Here is a 24,991-nt window from a genome sequence, read left to right as displayed (position 1 = left end):
GAGAAAGGGTGGCAGGCTTACTAATGAGGAGACCACACTCGATGCTCCTTATAAAGCATCACTTTCTTTGTCCGGTCCCCCTCCCCACCACCCCGACTGTCTCTGCCCTCCATCCCCATTCAGACCCCAAACAAGGGCAGACACTGGCCAACTCCCCGGAGCCTCCACGAATAGCTATTCTACTGGTTAATTAACGGGAATGGGTTTCAGCTCCAGTCAGATTCCTAGGCCACGTACCAGCTAGATAATTTGCAGGGCCCAGCACAAAATGAGAATGAGAGAAACGCTTTCCGGAAATAATTTCAAGACAGCTACAGCACACGCTCTTCAAACAAAGCACAGGGTCGGGCTCAGGTCACAGGCCTGGGAGGCCAGGGCCCTGCCTGGGCCCGACCCCTGGAGAAAAGGGGCCTGGGAATCTGTATGTTTTACAAACATTCCCAGGGATTCTGACACAGTTGAGCCTCAGACGGCTTTGAAAAACGGCTTCTCCAGCACCCAGATTTTCTAACTCTCACTCAAGCAAGTGTAAGACGGCATCTTGAGGACAGCTCAGTGAAGGAACTGAACACAGCCTGACCTCTAAACACAGAGCTCCTCACCTAACTCAGTCCTACTCCACTGAGGCTGAGAAAATCCTTCCTCATCAGGTCACAGATGAAAGCATCACCCTACGGAACGGAAACACCTAATGCAGGACCCCCAAGGGCAGGATTTGGTAGGAAAGAAGTGACCAATGCCCTTGGTAGGTGGGTGGTTTTGGGTGGAAGCATGAGACTACGCTGGTATGAATCATGACCGATATATATCACTGGAAGGCGCTTACGTGATTCAAAGTTTCCATGGGGCTAAAAAAAAAAAAAAATGAGGAACATCTGTTGGAGCCGCAAACAGCTGTCCCCCCAAGTTTCCCGGCTCTGAGAGGATGCCGCCCAGGGCGGGGCTCCGCCCACACCTGCTGCTTCCGTGCTCTGTGCTCTCGTGACAGCCCTACAAGCTCCCCAGCCCCCGTGATGACAGCGGGCTCCTTCCAAACAGGAAAAGAAGTCGTAACTCAAAACCCTCACTTCTTCCAGCTCCGCAGGAAGCCAAGCTCTCGCCGCAGGAGGCTGTTTTGTTTCCTTCTGGGGAAGGCAGGAAGTGGGAGACTTGGAAACCCTATTGTCAACGTATCTCTGATGCTCTCCGACATCCAGAAGATGGGAGTCAAGGTCCGCTGGTTCAAACCATTGGTATTTGAGAATCAGGAACCGAAACACCATTAAGGGTGGCTGCCTCGTTCAGGGCATTCACGTGGTATTGTCAGAGGCAACTTCCAAAATCCGAGAGGCCGCAAAGCTTCGGGATGGCTCACTCTCAGAAATGTGGATGGATTTGGGGGAACTCGTATATGCTGTTTTTCCTTCTTTTGAGCAGGCTGATTATGGCGTTCTTGTTTATATGGACATAGGAAGGAGGTTGGCAAATTTACACATGAATCACAACTGAAGACATTTCCTCTCCAGAGGACACCCGGTCCAAATTTCAAAGATAACTTTATCTTCAGCAAACATGTTGCGCCTTTTTGATTGCCTTTCTCACCTGTTTGCTTGGTTTTATTTTATTTTTTAAGCCGGCTAGCATCTCCTTATCTCGGGCCCTGGGGGCTGGAGCTTCTGTAGCATCCCTTTCAAAGCCCCTCCATGGCGGGTACACAGCTGGAGTTCCTCAAAGGGGTGGGCTGTTCGCCAGCCACTCCAGGTGGCCTCTTTCGCCACTAGGGGCCTCCCTAAGAGAAGTGTCAGGACTAAAACCCAGCTTCTGCTTCCTCCGGGTATGGCCTCCAGGGGTGCGCCAAGCATTTAGGGCCCCCAGCAGCCCCAGTCTGGTTCGGGCCGGACAAGTGCAGAGCCATTAAAGAAGCCTTCCCTTTGTTGACAATTTTTGGACAGGGTCAGAGCAACCTGGGGCTGAGAAGTGACTTGATGGGTGGGGACCTCACCGCTCCAGCTTCCACCTGGGAATCAGGCAAACATACAGTGGGACACTGATGCTGGGCTGTGCACCTTCCCTTTCCCAGCTCCCGACTCCCCCCTTGTGGTTCCCTCAGGGCAGATGCCGACCTGTCAAGATCAGAAGCAGAAGGCCCAGCACAGCTGTCGGTTTTGAACTTCAAGGACTTGATGTCCCCAGCTATCAAGGAGACAGGCAGTGGGAAAATGGAGAGCTCATTATCTGCCTTTAAACCTCTCAACATAGAGCCCAGGGAGGTTACCAGAGGGTATGTGGCTCTAGGTTGCTTCCACAATTCAATTTTCAGTCACTACATCTTCAAAATAGGGAAGAACCCACTTGCTGAGACATATTTGCATATTGTTTTACAATGACCAAGTAGGAGTCACTGTGAGTTTTTGAAACAGGAATGGTTTTCTAAACCAACCCACATTAGAATCCTTGTAAGCCCAGGACATATCTAATTGTGAACACCAATTAAATCATGTTTATTAAAAAACACATGAGTGTACGTGTAGGCATGTGTAGGTACACATATATGTATATGTATGTGTATCTATACAGTCACCCATATTTTTACCTCCTGGCCGCCCTTCAGCGACTCAAGACAATTTTACTCTAGTCTTTGTAGTGATCTTCCAGAAAAGATCAAGGTCAAATTCAGGACCAATAAAACTACCTATACTGCTCTCAAACTGCAAAATATTTTATTTCAAGCATCTTCACTGACATTGCAGGAATCAAGTGCTCTCTGGGAGGCTGGGTGTGGCCCCCAAGTGCCTGCCAGCACGTGCTTTTACTAAGGAAGACACCATCAGCAGCTTCTGGGCCAAGGGGTGCAGTTAGGGAGCAAATCAGCCCGACTCCAGCTGCATCACCACACATCAAATGTCCCCACTAAAACCCCAAACGGTGCTGTGGCTTGTTTCTGGTCCCCCCACCTGGCCCCTGTGCCCAACCCCGTTGGACACGAGACCAGGAACTGTTAAGGCCCCAGCATGGGGCCTCTGTGAGCTGAGAGACAAGCCCTCCCCATCTGAGAACGGAAGTTAGCGCGTGAAGGAGCTGGCTTCCCCGGGCAGGCTGACATGTCAGGGAGACCACAGTCCTTGAAGCACTTCCTGGTGACCCCAATTACTCTATTAGTAGCCATGGTAATAAACACTCAGGAGCACCTCTCCACTGACGTCTTCATTAAGCCAGCAGGGTCACATACTGCAAATTTCCAGGCTAAAGGCGGAAGCCATCTTCCTGCTTCACTGCTGTTTGGGAGTAGGGCTCAGCCTAGAAGGCTCTAGAAAGTCAGATATCCCAGGGAGAAGCAAGACTTCTTCAGAGGACATTCCAGGCATTCTCTGACAGCCCCCAGAACATGCATGAATGTTCCAGAAGTGCTGATAGCCCACACAGGCCCTGGTGCTGGCTCACTGGGGCCAGTTGAGGGGAAGGGCAGCTCCAGCAGCCACCACAGTACATTTGAGCATCATTTGAGTCACTTCCATGTGACCCTCAGTAAAGACATAAATAGACCCTTTGATGTGTGGGTCTGTAACTGAGAAGTTGTGTCCTCACCAGGCCTTACAAAGAGGGCTCAGGGTCCCCCCCACCCACTTCCTCTTCCTTTTCCTTTCAGCAAAAGGAAAACACATGGAAATGACAAGAAAAAGCCATCAGGCCTGACACTTACTGGCTGTTGCTGCCACCGAGTGCACAGAGCACATGAAGAGGGGATGCTGGGATGCTGGGAAGCAGAAGCCCAAAGCCAGTGCTGGGGCTGCAGAGCTGTGCGCTAGGCCCTCCAGGAGCCAGGAAAATGTCAGGGGCATGAAGGCCTTGCTGGCCCTGCCGTCCAAGGGGAGTTCCATTCATTCATTTGTTCATTCATTCATCCAATTTGCATTTACTGCATGCTGGCTGGGTGCCAGGCACTATATTAGGTGCCCTGAGAATTCTGAAGTGGGATCCTCACCCTTAGGAAGCTCCTATTCTAATGGGGAAGGCCCACAATAGGGCAGTCACAGGCATTAGTCAGCCATCTCCTCCAAAAAAACGGTGCTGGATACCTCTGTGTCGGAAAATTCAGTAGTTGGGGGAAAAAATCACATGCTATAGGGGAAAAGCACCCAGGTACACCCACCCTAAGCCAAATTGTTAAATATAAATGTGGACTGACAGACTGGCTTGATTATAGAGGAAGGAGTGAAGGGAGCAGAAAGAAAGGTTCGTCTCACAGGGGTCACGCCATGGGGTTTCTTAAACTGAGTCTGGAGTAGCCACTCACTGAGGATGGCTCTGTGTGTACAAAGGCAGCCCTGGATGACAAGCAGCGGGCCAAGCTCCCGCAGAGCCTGGGGGTCACACACCTCCTCCACTTACCCTGTGCCCAGTCTGAGACCGGCCAAAGAGCACTTCAGAGACATCCAGACCGTCGAAGTGCCGGCCTTGGGGCAGGCCAGCCCCGGCCAGGGCGACCACCGTGGGGAAGATGTCCAGCACACTGCAGGAAGGACAAGACACATTGGTCGCTGCTAGTCTCAGGCTCTCCTCCTGGCCACGCTGCGCTCAAAACCCGCCCGCCCTCCGCCTGAACCAGCCCGGAGCAGCACTGACAGCCTCCTGCCCGTCCTTACTCCAAGTTCCACCTGGATTCGCGCTCCTATGAGAAGAGGAATGGTGTGGTAGTTCAGCACCCAGGTGATTGCCTAGGTTTTACCCGGGCTCAAATCCCAGGGCCACCCCGACGTAGCTTCACAATGCCTCACTTTCCAATTCTTTAAAACGGGCATGATAACAACAGTGCCCACCTCACCGGGTGGTTGTCTGTTTGAGACACACAAGCAGGGAATGGATAAGAAAGGCTGGCCCTGGGAAAGTGCTCACTGGGCATTTGCAGCGCACCCCTCCAAGCCTATGGAAGGACTAAGGAGTTCTTCCTGTCGCCAAGTAGGCCTCAGCCATTCACGGAGAGCAAACGGTATGTAACAGGTGTTTGCAAAAGAATATCCACGTCATTTTCTTTCCCTGAGTCTCTGCATCACAAATGCTTAGACTTTGTTTAGAACGCCAGCATATGGGAAACTTTCCTCCCCCTTGATTTTAGCTCTTCTTTCCCATTACAAAATAGTAAATGCTTAGGGTAGACCAAGAACAGAACATCCAGAAATATAAGAGAGAACAACACATAAACAGTCTGTATCCCCAAGGCAGCCATTGTTAACATTTTGCTGGATTTTGTTACGATATTTTTTTTAATCATGTGGTACAAATTTTTTCTACTATAGGGCAGATCTCCCTCCAGCCTGCTGTGCTCATGTCAGAAAAACACTTTTCCACATGAACAGATGGGCTGCCCTTTCAACAGCTGTTTATCTGAGGGCCAAGCCAACAGGGGGCCTGTGGGACTTGATGGAGCTCAACGTGGAGGGCCAAGGTGGGGCCTGCTTTCCTCGGGAAGAGGCCCCGGTTCTCCTGGGGCCAGGCACAGCAATGATTTTGAGGTGCAAGAAGGCCTCTGGGGCCACACCTCCCATTTCCCCATCCTGAGGTTTGCAGAGGGGAGTCTCCACCCTCCAAGAGGGGCTGCAAGAGGGACCCACCACATGGCAGTGCCAACAACCCCTGGTGGGACCTCTCCTTTGACTACAGTACAGAGCGTTTCTGGTTTGCCTTTAGCTTTCACAGTTTGCGTAGCTGGTGGCTTCTCTCTTGAGATACGCGCCCCGGTTGCTGGCATCCCTCACTGGTGCAAAGCCGAGGAGCAGGAAGCAAGCACTTGCAGAGCACGCAGTCCAGACACCTTCCAGAGGCCAGGGCTTCTGCTGCGGCTCGGGCAGCCCAGACTGCAGTGCGGTGGGCAAGGCTGTGGCGGGCACGGCTGCTGGTTTGCAGGAGCCTTTTCTACATGGCGCCCCAAGAAGAGACAGACACCACAGATGGGCCGGAACAGTGAGCAAGCAAAACGGGATCCACCTTCGAATTTTGGAATGTGTGGTATACTTTCTTTTCCCATCTTAGCTTTTACCCCTCTACCATGAGGCTTAGCATCCTATATATATATATACACATACAGCAGTCGTTTTAATGTTCATGGAACCCTGGTGTCTCAGAATTTGGCAGGAACCTAAGAGGGGCCTAGTCCACTTAGAGCACAAAGAAAACCTCTGGCCCACGAGAAGAGCATCAACACCTCCCATGACTTGCCAGCCCAGTACTGATCGCCAAGCCCAGGCTGCCAAAAAGTCCTTCCTTGTGTAATGGAGGAAGCCAAGGTCCCAGCGTCAGCCCGGAGGGGTGGGACCCTCCTGTGCACACCAGCCCCAGTGCCACCCCAGGGCCAGGCCCCCAGCCAAGCTGTGAGCCTGGAGAAAGTGTCAGTCCTCCAAAGGACCCCAGCTGCTCCAAACCTCAAACCCCACCTGCGAAATTGGTCCTGGGAGTCTTTGAAACCTTGGAAAAGAGACCAAAACCCCCAAGCCCTCCACGTGTAGGTGTCTGTGATTCATGATGACCCCTAGAGGGAGGCTTTCTGGGCCGCGTGCTGACTCCCGTGGGGCCTGGCTCCCTCGGCTTTCACAGAAGATGCTAGAAACTACATTTCACAACTGTGTTGACACAAAGATGAATATATAAGCAGTATACATTAAACCATTTCCTTCATCCTAAAAGTTTTTTTTTCTTCTGGTTGTAAAAGAAAATAAAATTTTCATGTGCCCCTAAAAGTCTCATGGGGCCTGGCACTGTGCCTCCCTAGCCTGATGGGCAAGTCGGCCTTGACTTCTGGAGGAAGGAAACCCCTCTTCACTAGGTCTTTTGATTATGAAAAGGGCAGCCAAGAGCCCACTGGTGGAAGAAAAGGCTGAGGTTTCCCTGCATAAAATGACATAAAAAGCTGTCCTCAAGGGAGATATCTAGGCTGGCATGCGCATACAGTGAGACAACGAATTTGACCGGATCTGTACTGTTGGAACTCAACCAGGAGTTGGGAGGGGTGCAAGTTGTAGCACTCCAAAATCTTACGACTATAGACTATCTACGGTTAAAAGAACATACAGGATGTGAACAGATCCCAGAAATGGGTTGCTTTAATTTGTCTGATTTCTCTCAGACTGTTCAAGTACAGTTGGACAATATCCATCATATCATAGACAAATTTTCACAAATGCCTAGGGTGCTAAATGGTTTTCTTGGCTTCACTGGAGATGGCTGGTAATTATAGATTTGCTTTGTTTATGTCACCGTATTCCTATTATGTTAATATGTGTGCGTAAGTTAGTTAGTAGTTTAAAACCTATACATGCTTAAGGTACTCTACAAGAAGATATGTCAAAGAAATAATCAATCCTCCCATGTTTTCTTCCATATGCTACCTCTACAGCTTTTCTTCTTCCTTCCTAATTACAACCCTTAAATAGAATTCGTGCCTCATATCGAATTTACCAAGTATCATAATTCCTCCAGGTGGTAAAGCTCGAGACAAGTGCTGGGCATAGAAGCCACAGGGCATAAATTTGCAAAAAAGTAAAAAGCTAACCTTTTCAAACAATATGGCTTCTCTCTCACTTACCAACTTTACATTTCCCTGTATGGCCCCGGAAGATGACTGGTTAGCCAGAGACGGGTAAGATTCCTCAAGGGAGGAACAACCTAAGACAGGCACAGTCGCAGGGGGGCCATCAGGTGAGAAATCGGGGAACAATAGTGGTGAAGCTTAGAACCTCACCCCTCCCTGTTTTGAGAGAAAGCTTCTGCATCCGTGGATGTTTTATTGCCCTTGTCTAGCTCGGATTAGCACATAGTCTACAGGCACACACCTGATCATCTACAATTGCTCTCTTACAACACTAAACTATGTTTTCTAACTTTATCCCGCATCTACCTACCACTTCAGCATTTTATTAAAAATAAAAATAATAATAATAATAAAGGGAGAAATGTGGGATCCACATATAAATCAAGTATAAAAATCAAACGAATATTCATATTTGACCTGATTGTTTATAGTTCATAATGCGTGATCAAAACCGAAAGTTTCTGTGATGACTGCCCTTGTACTGTTCACCATGTAAGAATTTATTCACTGTGTAAGAATTTGTTCACCATGTAAGAACTTGTTCGTTATGCTTCAGAAGATTGGAGACTGACGAGAATTAGGCTTGAGATGGATTAATGATTGTGCATTGAGCATTGACCCCCCCATACAGAATTTTATTGTTGTTAACAACCATTTGATCAATAAATATGAGAGATGCCCTCTCAAAAAAAATAAAAAATAAAAAATAAAAAAAATTAAAATTAAAATTAAAAAGCTGTCCTCAGAGTAGGCAAGGGGACACAGTTGCAGGTTTGGTTGCCCGTGTGCAAATATTTTCTTTTCCTGAGTATGGTTACAGCCAGCCATAAGTGTTAAAGGCTGTGCGTGGAAATGTGTGCATTTGTGCTGTTATCCAAGGAGTTGCCCAAGGACCCTGGGTGTGGGGACCAGGAGGTGGTGGGCGGATGGGGAGGTGCAAGGGGCTCACGTCAAGCAGAACGGCCGGGACCTCAGGACACGTGCGGGCATCAAGGTGCCGGGTTGCGCCGTCCTGGGGTGGGGCGGACAAAGGCAGGGGGTGGGAAGGGAAGTGTTGCCTAGAAGCTGGGACACTGTATTTGGGAAAGAAGGATGTGCTCTGAAGATGGGAAGTGAGAAGCTGCCCCGGGAAGGACTGGGAGGCCCGTGGGTGCGGACAGACTGGGGGGGTTTTGCCACCCGAGGTGAAGGAAGGGAAAGCAGCACTGCCCCAGACCACGGGTGGGTGGGGCCTGTCCCCAGGACGTGCGCAGAGGCTCTTTTTAGCGTTCAGTTTTAAGTTCCTTCCTGCGTTGTAATTCCCTCTGTGAACCCTGGGAAAAGCTAGGTACCCACCCCTTCCTGGCTGAAGCCCTACTGCGGAGGTTTGAGAGGCCCCAGCTTCCCAGACCCTGCCTCAGGTCCCTCTCAGAGGCCAGCAGGGCCCAGGAGCGCTGTTCTCAGGGAGCACAGGGGTCCCACAGGGTCCTGGCCAGCAGTAAAGCATGTGGTCATAGAGCAAGGGCTTGGCTAGGAGTGGGGTTGAGACCACCCCACTGGCTCACCCACTGCCACCCACTGCCAGATATGGCAGAGGGGAGTATTTTGGGGAGGGCGTTTGGCTAGGCCTTGCCCATGGGGGACGCCTAAACCCCAGAACACAGACACAAACAGCATCTCCCACAGCCCCACCTTCCAGGACTTGGTTCTGTGCCCTGAGACAGTCCAAAGCAGCCAAACCCCCTTCCACACTACTGAGTGCCATTCATATATCTGAAGAGGGCACCGAGGTACCTGGGGGATTATCCACTCCTGTGGCTGCAAAGCACTTCTAGAACGGCCGTTTTTCAAATGAGATTGTTTCAAGTCCTTCAAAACACCCGGTTCCCGTGTACTTGCCCCAGCAATCTCCAAAAGAGAGGTTCTCTGTCCTGAACAGAGATGGGGGTCTCCCAGCTCAAAGGCAGAGCAGACCCTTCAGTTTTTTGTATGTGGCTAAGAGCAATCACACTAAAGCAGCGGTTCTCCACCAGCATGAGGACATGCTCCCAGGGGACATTCGGTCCTGCCTGGAGACACAGCACTTGTCACGGTTGGGAGGGGGAGCTGCTGGCATCTAGCGGGTAGCGGCCAGGAATGCAGCTCAACACCGTACGACATGGGACAGCCCCCACAACAGGGGCTGATGGGCCCAAGATGTCCACAATGCTGACGCTGACATATCCTGCATTAGAGCTTTAGGTTCAAGCCACCAGGCCCTTTGCATATGCTACCAAAGCCTTGCCCTCCTGGTGGTAAGTTAGCTCCTAACCATGGCGAGCTGTCTGTCTCATTTGCTCCTTATTACATCCCCAGTCCCTAGTGCAACGCTGGAGCCATAATCAGACACAACAATAAATACTGGTTGCATAAATGAATTCCCCTCCCCTTCTGGGTTTTGGACTCCAGGCACATGTAAGACCTGTCTTTGATCTTAATCCATCACCTGGATGCACCCCGGAATTTCATGTTGCTTATCTCTGAAAGGGAACCAATGAAATAGTGTGGACTCCATCTCCCCAGCCCTGACCGACACACCCTTTACTTTCCTGTATTCATGTGGGTACTTCTATCCCATAATTACTCAGGGCCACCAGAATTTAGGTTTAAGCGGCTCTGGCCCTAGCGTTGAGGGCTTTAAGGGAGTTCTCTCTGATCTGGATGGAGATCTATCTCCCTCTAAGAAATAAAATATGAGAATAGGCAATAAGCAATCTGGGTGGGAGGCCTGGCTGGGCTCCCAAGAACATGAAGTATTAGATCAGTTTCTTGAAATGGATCTCAAGGCCATTCTCCTTAGAGCTGCCCCTGAGGGGGTCACAGAAAGGGCAATAGACAGGCACATGGTGGCCTGTCTGGCAGTGAAGACGCTCCAGTCACATTTGCTTTACATGGATTCACGTGGGGAAACAGCAAGATGGGGAATTCTAGGAGCCAATCTGTCCTATCAAAACATATCCTGGGAGGGGCTGATATGGTCTATCAGTATCCCATCCTGGTAAAGTGCCAGGGGCCGCAAGCAGAGGTTACCCTGTGCCAACACTCACTTCCTTGGGTCACCAACTGTCCCCTAAGCAGCTGTCACCTCTGAGGCCCTGAATTATCAGTGAGATGATGCAATTCTATCACAGCGCAGTGGCTGACTGTAGGTGCAAACGCCGCTCTCAAGGGAGAACACAGGCTGGGTTTTTGGTGGTGTAACTTAAGAGGTGGCTGAGTTGCTTATGCGTGTGCAGCCAAGCCTGGAACACTTGGTCTGACCTCACCAAGTCGGCCCCATAAAAAGCAGCCTTCTTGGCCCTCTTCCCAGCTAGCCCGACATCACAGACTCCCACGGTGCTGCTGCTGTCACACCTGCCGGCACCCCCTGGTGGTCTGCTGCCCTTCCTGATTGTGCAGGGCCGACCTGAGTCCTGGGGGCCCACGGGCTGCCAGGGACAGTGCCTGCCCACCCCCTCGCTTGGCCATCAGAGCTGTTTATACTTCCTTCCCCCTGAGCTTCAGTCTCTCTCCCTGCTCCCTCCCAGGTCTGAGGATGCTGAGCGGGCCTGTGACACCTGCTTTCCTCTGCGAGGCTCCATTGAGGTCTTTGGGCCAGCACCCGTTCAGCTAATGGTGGAAACCCTTTGGAACCAGCAGCATTTTTAACCAGACCAAAACCTCTGAGCACAGGAACAAGTACCCTCTTCTAAGGAGGGTCCCCCTTGCCAGTTACTACAGGGCAGAACCACAGAGAGGAAGGCCCCGTTATAAGTCACGGCTACATAGCTGCATGGCGTTGCTTTCAGAATGACATGCCAGAGGCAGGGAGACAGCCTCCTGGATCTGCCTTAATAAGGAGATAAGAGTGATGGGAAGATGTTCTTTCAGCCACCGTCATACTAATAAAGGAAGCGCCCAATATAGGAGACTCACCTCATGTGAGAAGCTTTACTGCCAGAGGTAGGAAGAATGTTCTCCCCTAAGGACGCTTTCTCTCACTACCTGCAGCCTCCCTTCTCTGCCTCTCCGCAGCAAGCAGACATTTAGCTTCCTTTCCTAGGGCCATGGGATTGCCAGTGACATGCTGGCTTCACACAGTCACCCCAGGGTAGTTACGGCTCAAATGATCCATCGGCTCCTGTCAGCGTGGCCTGGGCCAAAGGGGAGGGGCTGCTGCTGGCCTCCGTGCTGCTTTCCACCCAGCAGCCCCTGCCACGACTCTGCGCCCAAGGCCATGAAACCCACCCAGTCCCCTTGTCACCCAGGCTGTCCCTGGAGGATGACTTGAGTGGCTCGAGTCCCACTGTACCGCTTCTTTAGCACATGGCATTACTACAGGCAGATCCCTGCTGCTGCAGTTGGAGTTTTAGGGGGATCTGGGAGCACCCGGCAAAGGATGAGGTCTCTTCCCATTCCCACAAAGTTTCTAGCCATTCAAGCATCCAAGACTTCCTTGCTCTAAACCCCAATACCTCAGGTAGTTTGGGTCTCATACCTCAACAAGGCAGTGCTGGTGACATTGATGGGGACCCTGCCAGGCCAGTAAGCGACAGCCGGGACCCGGTGCCCTCCTTCCCAGGTGGTCTGCTTGGCTGGACTTCCCCCTGTTGGGAGGAAGAGAGGCAGTTGGTTCTCTGGGACAGCAGAGTGGTCCCAACAGGATGACAGAGAGACCATCTAAGAGTTTCCTATAATTCCAGCAAAGCAATGACTTCCTTTAGTAACCAGCTCCTTTTATTCACCTGGCTGATGTGTTTGTATTTCACTGGATTCAAACATATGTAAATAGTTGCCTCTGACCCACCCTACGGAATCACATCACTTGATTTTCTTCATGACACTGTTAACACTTTACATTGCCCAGCTTGCTAATTCACCTGCTTAAGGTGAACCTCCACACCATGAGATTTCATTTCTTGTGCACCCAAGACATTGTAGGTGCTTAACAAACATTTGTTGAATCAATGAATTTGTCTTCCTACTAACTGTAATGTGACTGTTTAGGATGGGGGAAAAAAAAACCATTATTTGGAAAGAGAGACAGGCAGAAACGTCCCTGGCTGTTTGATCTGCCCAATGCCCAACCACTTATCTGGTATGGATTTTGTTGCTGTATTTTGGTCTGTTTTGCTTTGCTTGTCCTTGAATTAATAAGTTGTTCTGATGTTGTGGAGACAGTGTTAGTAATAGCTCCGACCTCTTGCCTCTTGAGGGGAGGTAAGAACAATATACGTGCAATCTATGAATTTCCACTTTGGTAATTAAAGGAGTTATTTCTGTAACCACTAAGTCAAAAATGACCACCAGTATAATGATGACCAGCAGGCTGGAAGAGATGAGGTCATGTTTCATGGAAACATCCTGAAACCATGCTGCACTGAATTAACCATGACTATCCCCACCACTCCCACACACACCCCCACCCCAATTCTAGCTGAGCCAAGGATCCCACTAAGTTAGCGTGCAGAAAGCCCTTCCAAGCCGACGCTGTATGTGGCTCACACATACCGCAGTCATGCAACCTCCCCGTGTTGCCTGGCGTGAATATGAAAGCAATGATGATGAGAAGGAAGCTGCAACAAGAGCAGGCTTCTGTCCTCTGCACTCACACTGCAGCAAACGGAACCTTTGATGTCCCTGGCCCAGCACGCCACACCGGAAATGCCCTGCATTCCTGGGATTTTCTCCTAACCGGCTTGGAGTCCCCCAAGTGTTCAAGTAAGAAACAAAACACAAAACAACTCACGTCCTATGGACTGTTTATGTTTAGGGGTGTGGGGCTCTCCGAACCAAGGAGAGCTGTGCGGGCTGAATGGGAAGCTCCTTGGCCCGGTCCAGGATTTCTCAAATACATTCTTCCCATTGAGAGCCACATCTCCCATAAACGCATACAGAGCCCACTCCCAATTATTCACGCACATGGAACAGAGAATCCAAAAGAGCAGCAAGCATAAAACACACTCCCACATGGCCTTGGAATGCATGACTTATGCTGCAGCTTAAGGCCAAAGAGCAGGAGAGGGGCATCCACACTGCGCATGCCGGGGCTCTGCAGATGATCCCCCCGTGAGGAGCATCTGTGCGGAAGCTTCGGTGCATTCAAGTGGACAGGTGGGTGAAATTATGGAGCCTATGGAGTTACTTGTCCACATGAGGTGCACAAAATTCAGACTTACTTAGCTTTTGAGGCCAGATGCTATGGAAAGGTGAAGGCTTCCATTCCAAGAAATAAGCCATAGTTCAGATGATCCAACTAGAAGGCAAGAGCTGAGTGCCTGCACCGCAGTCGGCAGTGGGCACCAGGGGTGGCATGCAGGATTTGGTCTCTGCCCTCCAGGATGTTTCTAGAAGGGGGCAGAAGCCCCTGCCTAATAAATTTACTAATTGGTCTTTACCACTAGGGCTTCTGCTTGTTTGCCACAACCTTTTGTGATGTTGTTTCTCAGGCAATTGTCTTTTATTAGTTCGTTTTTCAGAGCAAAATATTTCAATATGTTTGCCTTATTTCAGCAGAGGCTTGAAAGCTGGAGGGATTAGGAGAAATTCAGCCAGTTACAAAACGTGTATACATCGACCAAGTGGACAGTCCACATGCAAAGAGTCAGAAATTAAGAGAAAGTGAGAAAAAGATTGGTTGAGAGAAGCCCCTGGGAGTGCCCACATGAGGGGCAATCCCCTTCCATGCTGCCCGCACTGCGGTTCTGGCTTTAACAGGAAGATACAATTATATATTCCAGCCATGCCCACAGACCTCGCACAGTAAAGGAATTTATCTTAAAAGAGTCTAAAGTGTGGGTAAGCAATTATAAAAAAAAGTGTCCTCCACAGCATGGACACCACCTGGTTCCAAATCCCAGTATCTCATTGGCCCGGCCAGAGGTGGACAAACTTGAAAATATCCAACGGCATTCCCGGGGCTGCAGCCTGACTGTCAGAAACATCTAACAGTGTTTGTGGTGGTTTATCTGCATCAGGGGAGGCTGAGTCCCAGGACAGCTGCCCCCAGTCCCCCAAGACTCTTCAGTGATCCTTGCTTCTACAAAGGAAAAGTTATTTCGAGTTAAACATAATAATAATTGCAGCAATAATATCTCATATTTATTGAACCCTTCCTAAGCACCAAGTTGAGTACTCAGCATAATGCTAAGTGCTTCCCTGCATGATCTCATCTAATCCTTATGACAACCTTCCGGGCTGGGCACTTATCATTCTCATTTTTTAGATGAAGAAACCCAAGTTCAGAGAGGTTAAGTAATTCACCCAAAGTCACACAGTTGGCAAATACTACAGTCAGGATGTGAATCCAGGTCTAACTACACAGCCAGCATCCTCACCCATTTAACCTTCTAAGACGTTGGCCCCCACCCATCCCTGAATGCCTAGTAGAATCACTAGGGGAGCTTTTAAAAAATTCCCATGCCAAGGTCCCTTTCCCAGAAATTGTGATTTAATTAGGGATGGGACCTGGACGCCAATAACTTCTAAAGCTCTCCTGGTGATTTAATGTGGAGAAGGCCTATTCCAGGGTAAGGGAAAAGAGGGCAAGGGGCAAGACCAGGAAGTGCACTCAATGCATTTCAAAATGAAATGTAACTTTTCTGCTTTTTAAGTCCTCGTCTGACATTGCCCTCACCTTTATACCTTTATGCCACAGGATCATAAATGTCAACCTATCAGTTACAGTAAGAACAACAGATAAGCCCATAAATTAAACATCTATGCACTTTTTTATTTCAAAAGCTGTTTCTTAGCTTAGATAAACCTTCATACTTGGATCAGTGGCACCAGAACATTAAAAGCGTTGGTTGCATTTGACTTTCTGCTGAGAAATGCATGTCTTATGGTCATGAGAATGCATCTCAATGCACTTGTGGTTAGTTATGACTCTAATTAAGGCAGACCCTCTTACTTACAGCAATAAATATTTAGCCTCAGCAACCAAAATATAAACAGAACCATGATTCATGAATTTGCTTGCTTTTCCTTCCCTGGCTACGGAAATGAAGTGGCATTCCACAAGGCATGAAAACAGCGCGGGCAAGGAAGCCTCACCACGGCCCGCACATTGTACAGCAGTCTTTCTCAGAAGGGATGGAACTGCTGTGTTTCACTGAGTCAGAAAGCAATGTAGCTCATAAAGAGGTCTGTAAATTTCCCAGTACAGGTGAACCACCGGGACAACCCCCGAGATTCTGATTTTATATGTCTCAGGTGGGGCTCTGATTCTAGATGATTCTGATGCCAATGGTCTGAGGACCAGACCTGGAGAGATATTAGCAAGGTAACTAGGAGGACTCAGCTCCAGCCCAGGGCCTCCCCTTCTGATCAGCGGGCCTTGGGTCGAATTCTTTCCCTTTCTCAGACTCAGTCTCAGCTGCTGATACTTTTCTCATGGTGTTGTGAGAAAAATTACATAAGATAATGTATATAAAGTTCTAAGCAGGTCCTTTGGCATCGTGCCTGCCATGGAAGTGCCCGCCAAATGCAAAACAAAATGCAAAAGCAGGTAACAAACCCAAATCACCTACAGATAACAGCAGAAACTGCAGCCCGGCAACTCATATGCAGAATTCCACCTGCTGACGGTTTGGCTTGGCATAAATAGTATTTTTTTAACTAATTTTGAACATCATGAGACAGCCCTCTCCCAGTTTACTGAATGCCTCACACTGTCCACAATTGACAAAAATAAGCATTTGTTCATTCATATCACCTGCCTGGCCAACAAAGGCGTTTTGCTTTTGTGACTAAGGTGGGATGTGTCCGTTCTGAGTAGTATAATTCTATAACCGTCTAAGAAAAGCAGGCTTCATTTCTAAATATAAGTACAGGACCTTGCCAAGGATGCCCACAGTTTACTAGTTTTCTAGAAACACAGGGCAGGCAGGCCTCTGTTGGGACCAAGGACTCTGGCTGCCCTGGGGTGGCTCTGAGTGTGGGGATGGGGATATTCCAAACTGGGTGGCCAATGGCCCAGAAGGACTTACATTTCCACTTCCACGGGGGCCCCACCAGCTGGCCCTGCCCCCAGTGAGGGCCAACAGCCAGTATCCCTTGTTCCTGGCTCCCTCACCCAGCCCCACCTTTGACCTTTCTCCACCCCACCCTTTACCCCAAACTGGACAGAAGGCCCAGGATACAGAGCCAGCCTCCCAGTGGGGAAGATTATGCAACAACCTGATAGCATCGAATTACAAACGCCAAGGTCTTCTAGAAGCTGAGGATGCCAAATTCAACAGACTGTTTCCTCATCATCAAGGGGGAGGAAGGAACAGTTCTGCTCTTCAAATAAAACAAGAAAAGGTTTTCCAGACAGAGGAGCAGTCAGTTAGGGGACAAACAAGGTGTTGGTTCTGTCCCAGGTAGGAAATAGGTCTGGGGTAGAGCTGGGGCCGTGGGTTCAGCATCAGTGGGGCATGCACCTCATGTCCACTTGGTTTGGGAGAAGGCAGGGCTGCCCAGCTTTGCCCCTGCCCCCCAGTCCCGCTTCCCCTCAGCCCTGTAGGGCGCAGGCCAAGCCATGAAGCATCCTCACTCCAGCACGGGGTGAAAAGATGACTCCAGGAGACGCTGCCTCATCCCATCAGCTGAGCAAGGCGGCATGGCCAGGAAAGGAAAGGGAAGACAAGGAGGGGGGCCTGGGGGCCCTGGGAACAGGGGAAGGCAGCGCGTGGCCTGACGTAGCAGGCTGGCTGCCGGGAGAAAGAAGCAGGATTCTGGGTACTGTTTGTCCTACTCTGTTGCGAAAACATTGACTGTCTTCTCTCTTTCATCTGTTCTCGAGACTGGGCCCCTTTACAGCAGGACATGCAGGCATCCCACTGAAGAGGAACCTGGGTGAGGAGGAGCACATGGTCCAGAGGGACCCTCAGCTCCCGGGTCGTGACCCCCGAGCCCCCTCGCCACACCCTTTCCATGCAGGGCTCGGCCTCACTTCCCAGAACGCCCAGCACTTTCTGGGCAGAGAGGTCGGAGAAGGCTGTGGAATAGCTGACAGGAAGCTGGTTTGGAGAATGAGGAAGGCGAAGTGTTTACCCCTAGGCAAAGTTTGCTCACCTTCTCCTGGGCAAAAAAGAAAATGGCATTTAGCTCCTGCCCTGCCGAGAGTGAGTGCTGCGTCCCACAGATACGACATCAAGCCACACGTTTGTGCAAGTCATCGCCCAAGAAACGAGCATTATCTTGAATGACTGAAATACAGCTTCAGAGCAGTTTCCCAAGACAGAGGCCCAGAACGCGTGTAAAGTTACCCATATGTCATTAAGTCACCCATGTATTTTAGTAGGAAAGTCTTTAACAGGGCATTTTCTGCTCCCCTTCCAATTCTTCTCTTTGTGGGGTACCCTCATTTGTCCTCTTGGATGAAGAAATGGAGCCTTTTGTGGGGTTGCTGTATGCAAGGCTGAATGCCTCCCAGGCAACAGCCCCGTAGATTCTTCCAGAAGTCCAGCTTGGTGCTAGCAGCCCACCTCACAGAGGAGGACACAGGGCTTCAAGGGGCAAGGGGCCCCTGGACACCGATTCCTGAACTGAGTGGAGATTCAAGCCCCACCTGGGCCTCCGAAGCCATTAGCTCTTTCCGCACATCCGTGCTGCCTCCCACAGGTTTAGAAAGACTCAGACTGTCACAGGCCTAAGTCCTTCTCCTTAACAACCAAGGGGTCCTGAGAAAGCAGAGAGGATTTTCCAGACGGCTGAGCAGGCATGAGTGATGGCAGTCATGTGGCTGAGGAACGAGCCAGTGATGGTCACCAGTGTGCCCCTCCCCAGCTCGGCCTCAGTTTCTTCACTGGCCGACAGGGTGGGTGGGGTAAAGATCGCGGAGGTCTCCCCCAGCCCTGGCTTTCTTTCAATTCTGTGACTTGCTCTTCTCATCTCTCCTCCGTGGCCCAGCAGAATGAGGCTCGGCCTTGCCTCCTGTTGCTCTCAGCCCCACTGACATCAGAGGGGTCTTTGAAAATTGAGCTATGTGCTGGGGAAGTGGGAAACGGGGAGCAAGTGTATAGAATATATGGGGTTTTCTTCTGGGGTGATGAAAATGCCCAGAGACTCGGCAGAGGGCACAGTCATACAACATTGTGAACATGCTCAAGGTCACTGAGTTGTGCAAGCTAAATGGTTAATTTCATGTTTCAGGAATCTCGGCTCAATTTGAAAAATCGAATAATGCCACTCTCACTCTTAAAACCCTTCCATGAGTCCACATTTCTTCAGAATTAAGGCCAAAATCCTTCCCCCCAAGAAAAGCCCTTTGAACGCTGGTCCCGGCTCTCCCTCTGGCCCTGCCTCGCTGCTTCCGAGAGCTCTGGACGCAGGACAGCTGGGCGGGCCCTCCGCTCTGGTTTCCCATCCCTACCAGGCCACCCTGAGCTCCCTCCCCTGCAAACCCCTAGCTGTCTCCTAGTCATTCTGCAAAACTCCAGCCATTCAGGGAAGCCTTCCTGTCCCCCTCCCATGTGGGTGAGATGCCCTTGTGTCCCCTCTGTCATGGAGTTCTTAGCTGGTATTATAACCACTTGCTGAAGTATTTGCTGACAGCCCTGTTCAATAGCACTTCCCGGGATGATAGAAATGTTCTATATGTACAGTATCTCATATGGTAGTCACTAGCCACTTGTGGCTTCTGAGTCCCTGAAGTGTGGCTAGTGTGACTAAAGACCTGAATTTTAATTTAATTTTAATAGTCACATGTGGTTAGTGCCTGGCAAGTATATGGGACAGTGTAGCTCTAGACAGGTGGTTCTCAAATTTTAACCTGCATTAAAATCACCGGAAGGACTCGTTACAATATGGATCGCCAGGGTCCATGCCTAGGTCTGGAGTGAGCCCCTAGCATTTGCATGGCTAACAAGTTCTCAGGCCATGCTAATGCTGCTGGTCTTGGGACCACACCTCCATAACCACTTCTCTAGATCTGCAAGTTCTAGATTCGGATGACTCTAGACTCATACAGTCCAAATGTGGATATTCTAGATTGGTGCTTCTCAAAGTGTGGTCCGGGGACCAGCCACATCAGCGTCACCTAGGAGCTTGTTAGAAATGCAACATCACCATCACCTCCCAAGCTTACTGAGTCACGGCTGCAGTTCAACGGGCTCCCCGGGGGGCTGTCTGCCCATTAAGGTCTGAAAAACATGCTCTAGACTGTTATTTCTTAAGTCCAGGAGGCTTTTTTAAAAAATGTTCCTGGGACATAATAGGTGTTCAACAAATGCCTACAGGAGGAAGGAAGAAGAGATGGAGGCTGCTCAGCTAGTAAATGTCTTTCTTGCAGGACACAGTTCTTTCCTCGAAGAATAGGGTCGCAGTCCACATCCTTAAACCTGATTCACTATTTCAAAACTGCCTCATAAGGAAGGAGGAGTCAAGATAAGGCAGGAGATCAGACATCATCTTATTCCCACAGAGCAGTCATTTACTGACAGATCCTTACCCCCCATCCGCGGTCTCCAGGCCTTCTCGATTTTTACCCTGGAGAGTTTTGATTCCAGGCTCTTCCAGGATTTCCAACTGAGTATTGATGATGGTACCCTGGCCTAAGGGTATTCCGGGTACAGAGAGGAGGAATTATAATCAGCTAATGCAAAAAACCACTCCTGGCTTACACCATTTCTCTAGGCTGTTATTGTAGGTAACAGATACACTGCCATCCACCACCAGGCTTAACATCTTTTCCTGGTCCAACTCTTCAAGATCCAGAACAAAAACGCAGCATTCTTGAACTGGAGAGGTCAAAGAGCAATACATGTAGAGGAAAACACTGACACGCTGAGAGATGAAATAGTCGGGTCGTGGAGCAGGTCAGAGGGAGGGAGCACCCACTGCTGATTCTGAACCAAATATCCAGGCACAAGACTTGGCCATAGCCTGGCAGCCACTCCCTCGTAAAGTTCTCAAAAGATCTGATCCGAGGGACACCAGCTTAAAGTTGACAAATAAAAATGAATGATCACACTTCTTTCTCACCACCAGCCACCAGATGCATGTATGTTCCTATTTCTAGGTCACTACAAATATTCTGCCAGACTAATAAGAAAGGGAGTTTGTGTCCTCAGACTGGGAGACAAGCCGGGACCATAGCTCAGGAGCTGGACAGCAGGGAAATCCCAGCCCCAGGGTTCATCTCCCTACCCGCCCCTGAACCTATGAAATTTTAATTTTATATTAAAAACCATAAACATTTTAATTATATAGGACACAAATAATACCAGCTTGTTACAGAAAAAAAAAAAGTGGGAAGAAAGTCACACTTTCATCTTCCCTCCCCTATCCAGAGGAAATTACTGCTAAACTTCTGTTATTTTTTGTTACCTCTCTCAGGTTTTTCTGAGAAAAATGGTTATTTTATATAATAAAATCATACTTTACATGTTGTTTTGTATCCTGCTTTAGTCACTGAAAAGTATTTAATGTAAATGTTTCCAGATCTATTATATGCATCATTTTAGTGGTTCCTTAGTATTTCTCTGAGTGCATTTACCATGATTGCCTCAGGCACTCCCCTCTGGCTGGACATGGGTTATGTCCAACTATATTTGTAAAAACCTACTGCAGTCAGCAACCTCTTACATACATCATTGTGCAGTTGGCTAATTATTTCTTTAAGACACATTCTTAGAGGAGGAATTGATGCGTAAGCAGGCATGCATATTTTTTAAGCCTTTGTTCCATATTGCCTAATTGTCCCCCGCATGGCTGCTCTCTGAGAAAATGAAGTCTGTGCAAATAAGCGCTAAGCTGGGGGCCAGAGGTGTTCATAACTAGAGAGCAACAGCACGGTGTAGCAAGGAGATGACCACCTTTAACCTCGGTAGCAAGGCTGGCTCCGTCCTCATGAACCGTGGGACATTGGGCAAGTTACTGAGCCTCCCGGAGTCTCTTTTCTTCATCTGTGAATGGAGTGATAACTACCTACCTTTCACTATTGTAAGGTTTAGAAATACTGGATCTGAACACCTTGTGTATTTGCACCCTGACTATTTCTCGATGAATGAAATGAACTGATGTTTGGATAGATGGAGGGATGACTTCTTGGAAAAGAGAGGGGAAAGAGTGAGGACAGCAGGACAAAAAGCAAAGGCAGAGCCCACGTGTGGGAAGGTCCATGGGCTGGCTTGTGGGGGCTATGCCCCCGAGGGAGAACAAAGGAGAAGAGCGGGTCCAGGCCCAACAGGCTCTCCACCCCAGTTTACGTCTTCTCTGTTTGCTGGTGGTTGGTGACCTCCCTGTCTGTGTTATTCAGTGATGGCCCGAGGACTGGGTATGAGTGGGTCCTCCTTGGGGGAAACCCCACGCCCCGGCCAGGGCTCAGCAACCCCAGTGGGGTGCACCACGCCCAGCCACGCGCCCTACCTCGATGAGTTTGCCACAATCCAGTGTAGGGACCCACGCTACCCGCCAGCTCGCACTTCTGAGCCCACGGACCGTTGTCTCCTAGAAACCAGAAGAAGTAACATGCAATGGTCAACAGGCACATGGGCACTTTCACCAGCTCGCATTCTGTGTTAGGTTCTATGTTAGCTCAGTTCTGCAGATGAGGAACAGGGCGCAGAGAGGTGGAAACTTTCCCAATAGCAATAGATAGATTCAGATCCAGGTCTCTACCTGACCTGAAAGCAGGGCTTTTAATGAGGGTTTCTGCCCTCATTCCAGGGACCAGCAGTGCCTGCGTGGGCCCTCTCTGCAGCTCACTAGCTCAGCTCCACTCAGCCCAAAGGTGACCTGGTGACCAGTAGCAACCAGTCTTTGGACTGGGAGGTTGGTGAGGAGGGGATCTTAAACCCGTCCAAGGACCACATAGGTTCACGATGTCCAAGTCATTCATTAACAATTACGAGCAGTACCTGGATGGCCCTAATCACAAGGGGCCAGCAGGGCACCTGCTCTGTACACGCAAACCTCTCCAGGGGCCGAGCCTTAGAGGGCCTGCTCAGCACTCAAGCCAACAATACTAGCAGGGCACCAAGTTCAAAGTAAGCCCCCTGCCCCGTTAAAGAGGATCCCGTGGCCAGGCTCTGCCCCTCACGGAGCATGAACAGGGTTATCCATTAGGTCGCAGTCAGGCTGGCCGGGCTCTTACTATCTTACCTGTAAACCAGAGGAATGTGTTTTCTTTTGCTGTGCGGTCAACTTTGTCCTTGATTTGGCCCACCAAGCTGTCCATCTCCCGGAGACCTGCACCGTACAGCCTCTGGCCCCGTGGGTGTGCGGATCGCTGGGTCCTGGGCAAGGGCACATGCATGTGGGCCAGGCCCACATAGAGCAGGAAGGACCTTCCACTGGTGCTGAAACGGAAGACCCCAGAGGTAACTCTCCACAAGCCTCTCTGGGCTTGTCCAGTGTCTCTGCAGTTCTCCCTTGCCTCGGAGAAAAGCCCCAGAACACCTGCCCCACAGGCTCAGGAAGTGCACGTGTCTACAACCTTCTAAGGAAATGTGGGGAGAGTCTGGTCAGCCACTTAAAAGCTAAGAACAATTACACTAATCATTGCTGTCCTTTAACATTTACTGAGAGCTTATTAAATGTGACTCACATTGTCTAAATTCACCCTTGTAATAACCCCCAAGTTCCCTTTTACAGATGAAGCATTGGAGGCTTAGGGAAACTAAAGGATTTGTCCAAGGTTATGCGATGAGTAAGTAACAGGCTGGATTCAGACTCACATCTGGCTGAGAGCAAAGCACTTGCTCATAACTGTTGCATTCTAAAGTCCGGTGCAAACATATTTTTAAATTTTATCTGCTGTTTTGTAGCATCCAGGCCATCATGTCTGTTCCCAGCCCTGGCCCTTTCTAAGAGATGAATGGATGACTCAGGTTGACCACCGGGAATTCCAAAGATGCACATGATCATCCGGGAACATCTAGATCAAGGCCTGTTGGGGGCCCAGGCAGCTGGCTGCCCCTCTTCTAACCCTGAAGATTTCCCTGGAAGGCATGAAGGGAGCATGGGTGGCCTCTGCTTCCTGTTTGTCCCCAACCTCAATTCCCAGGCAACCAACAGGATTGAGGGCAGACAGCTGCAGAACCACATCCTTCCCCTCCTGAAGCTTCAGGGACCCTCATGGAGCCCCCTCCCATACCTATAGGAGGGGGGCATCTTTCAGAGGATGCAGTTAAGGCAAGGTGGTGTTCAGTTAAGTTTATAGAGTGGAGATAGAAGCATGGCTCTTTTTATACCAGCTCACCCACAGATTCAACTTCCAAATTAGCCTAAGCCTTTATAGCTAACCCTGATTTACAGCACCTCACATCCAGTTCTCTGAGTCTTACCAGCCTCAGCTCTACATCAAACTACCCCCTGGAGAGTCCCCTGCCTCCCAACTCCCGGGGTCCCGACTGTGCTACCCTCTTTGACAGGCATAAAATCCAGGACACGAGTCCCAAGACAGGGTCTCACTTTCCCTATTTTTATCGACAGTTCCTCTGCAACATTTCTAGAGTTGTGTTGTCCAATGCAGTAGCCATAAGTCATGTATGGCTATTTAGGTTTCAATTACTGAAAATTAAGTAAAATTAAGAATTCAGTGTCTCACATGCTACAACTCAGACGAGGCTTAAACACCTTATGTTACATGCAATAAGTCAGTCACCAAAGGACAAATCTTGTATGGTTCCACTTACAGGGGGTACCTACAGCAGTCAACTTCATAAAGACAGAAAGTTGAATGGTGGGTGGCCAGGGACTGGAGGGAAGGGAAAATGGGGATTTGGTGTTTAATGAGTACAGAGTTTCAGTTTGGGATGATGAAAAAAAATTCTAGAGATGGATGGTGGTGATGGTTGCAGAACAATATGAATATACTTAAAGCCACAGAACTGTGCACTTGAAGAGTAAATTTTACGTTATGCATATTTTACCTATATACATATATATAAATTTAGTGTCCCAGTTGCCCTAACCACGTCAGAATACTCAATAGCCATGCCACAGGTGACTAGAGACTACCATCTTGGAGAGCACAGGTAGAGAACAGTTTCGTCCTTGCAGAGTTCTGGAGAGCCCTGACTGTGTGTCTGTTTCCCACTCTCCCAAGGACAATCATGTACAGCATGTGTCCCGCACATGGACATCCTGCTGGGAGAGTGAATAGGTGCTTAATTCCAGCCCCCAATCCACTGGCCAAACTAGGCATCCTGGCACAGATCAGCGCCCCCCTAGAGGGGAGCCTTTTTCTAATTTGCAGGTAGATTCCATATCACAGCAGCTTGCTGGATAGAGCAGGCTCACATGTCAGGAATGTTGCAGTCACTTGTTAAACACGGCCATCATGAACGTCCAAATGATACAGACTTACAATGAACTACATGACATTTTTAAAAAGATAATCAATTTTCATGATTTATCACATCCCAATTATTCTACTAGCTTTATTATCATCCATGCTCTTGAGGCTATTTTACATCTGTTGCATCTGTGTAGTGGAAATAC

At 49.5% G+C, this 24,991-nt stretch overlaps 1 protein-coding gene across 16 annotated transcripts in view; it reads right to left on the bottom strand.

Annotated features, from left to right (window-relative positions):
* ARSG (arylsulfatase G) overlaps nt 1–24,991 on the bottom strand; it is a 149,496-nt gene that overhangs the window by 47,522 nt on the left and 76,983 nt on the right. For 14 of the 16 annotated variants that reach the window (XM_073235827.1, XM_073235825.1, XM_073235823.1 and 11 more), the window contains 4 exons: nt 22,649–22,845; nt 21,914–21,994; nt 12,057–12,165; nt 4,369–4,489 (listed from right to left, as the gene is read on the bottom strand). In XM_073235827.1, coding sequence (XP_073091928.1) covers nt 4,369–4,489; nt 12,057–12,165; nt 21,914–21,994; nt 22,649–22,845 — 508 coding nt within the window. Of the gene's footprint in view, nt 1–114; nt 1,997–2,102; nt 2,173–4,368; nt 4,490–12,056; nt 12,166–21,913; nt 21,995–22,648; nt 22,846–24,991 lie in introns of those variants that run through there. The other 2 variants (XM_073235830.1, XM_073235829.1) reach the window with 2 other exon arrangements.

This window comes from Manis javanica, chromosome 4, assembly GCF_040802235.1.
Source record: "Manis javanica isolate MJ-LG chromosome 4, MJ_LKY, whole genome shotgun sequence".
NCBI classification, from domain to species: Eukaryota; Metazoa; Chordata; class Mammalia; order Pholidota; family Manidae; genus Manis; species Manis javanica.
The sequence above is the reverse complement of the archived record's forward strand: the minus strand, read 5'-3'. Positions and strand labels throughout refer to the sequence as shown.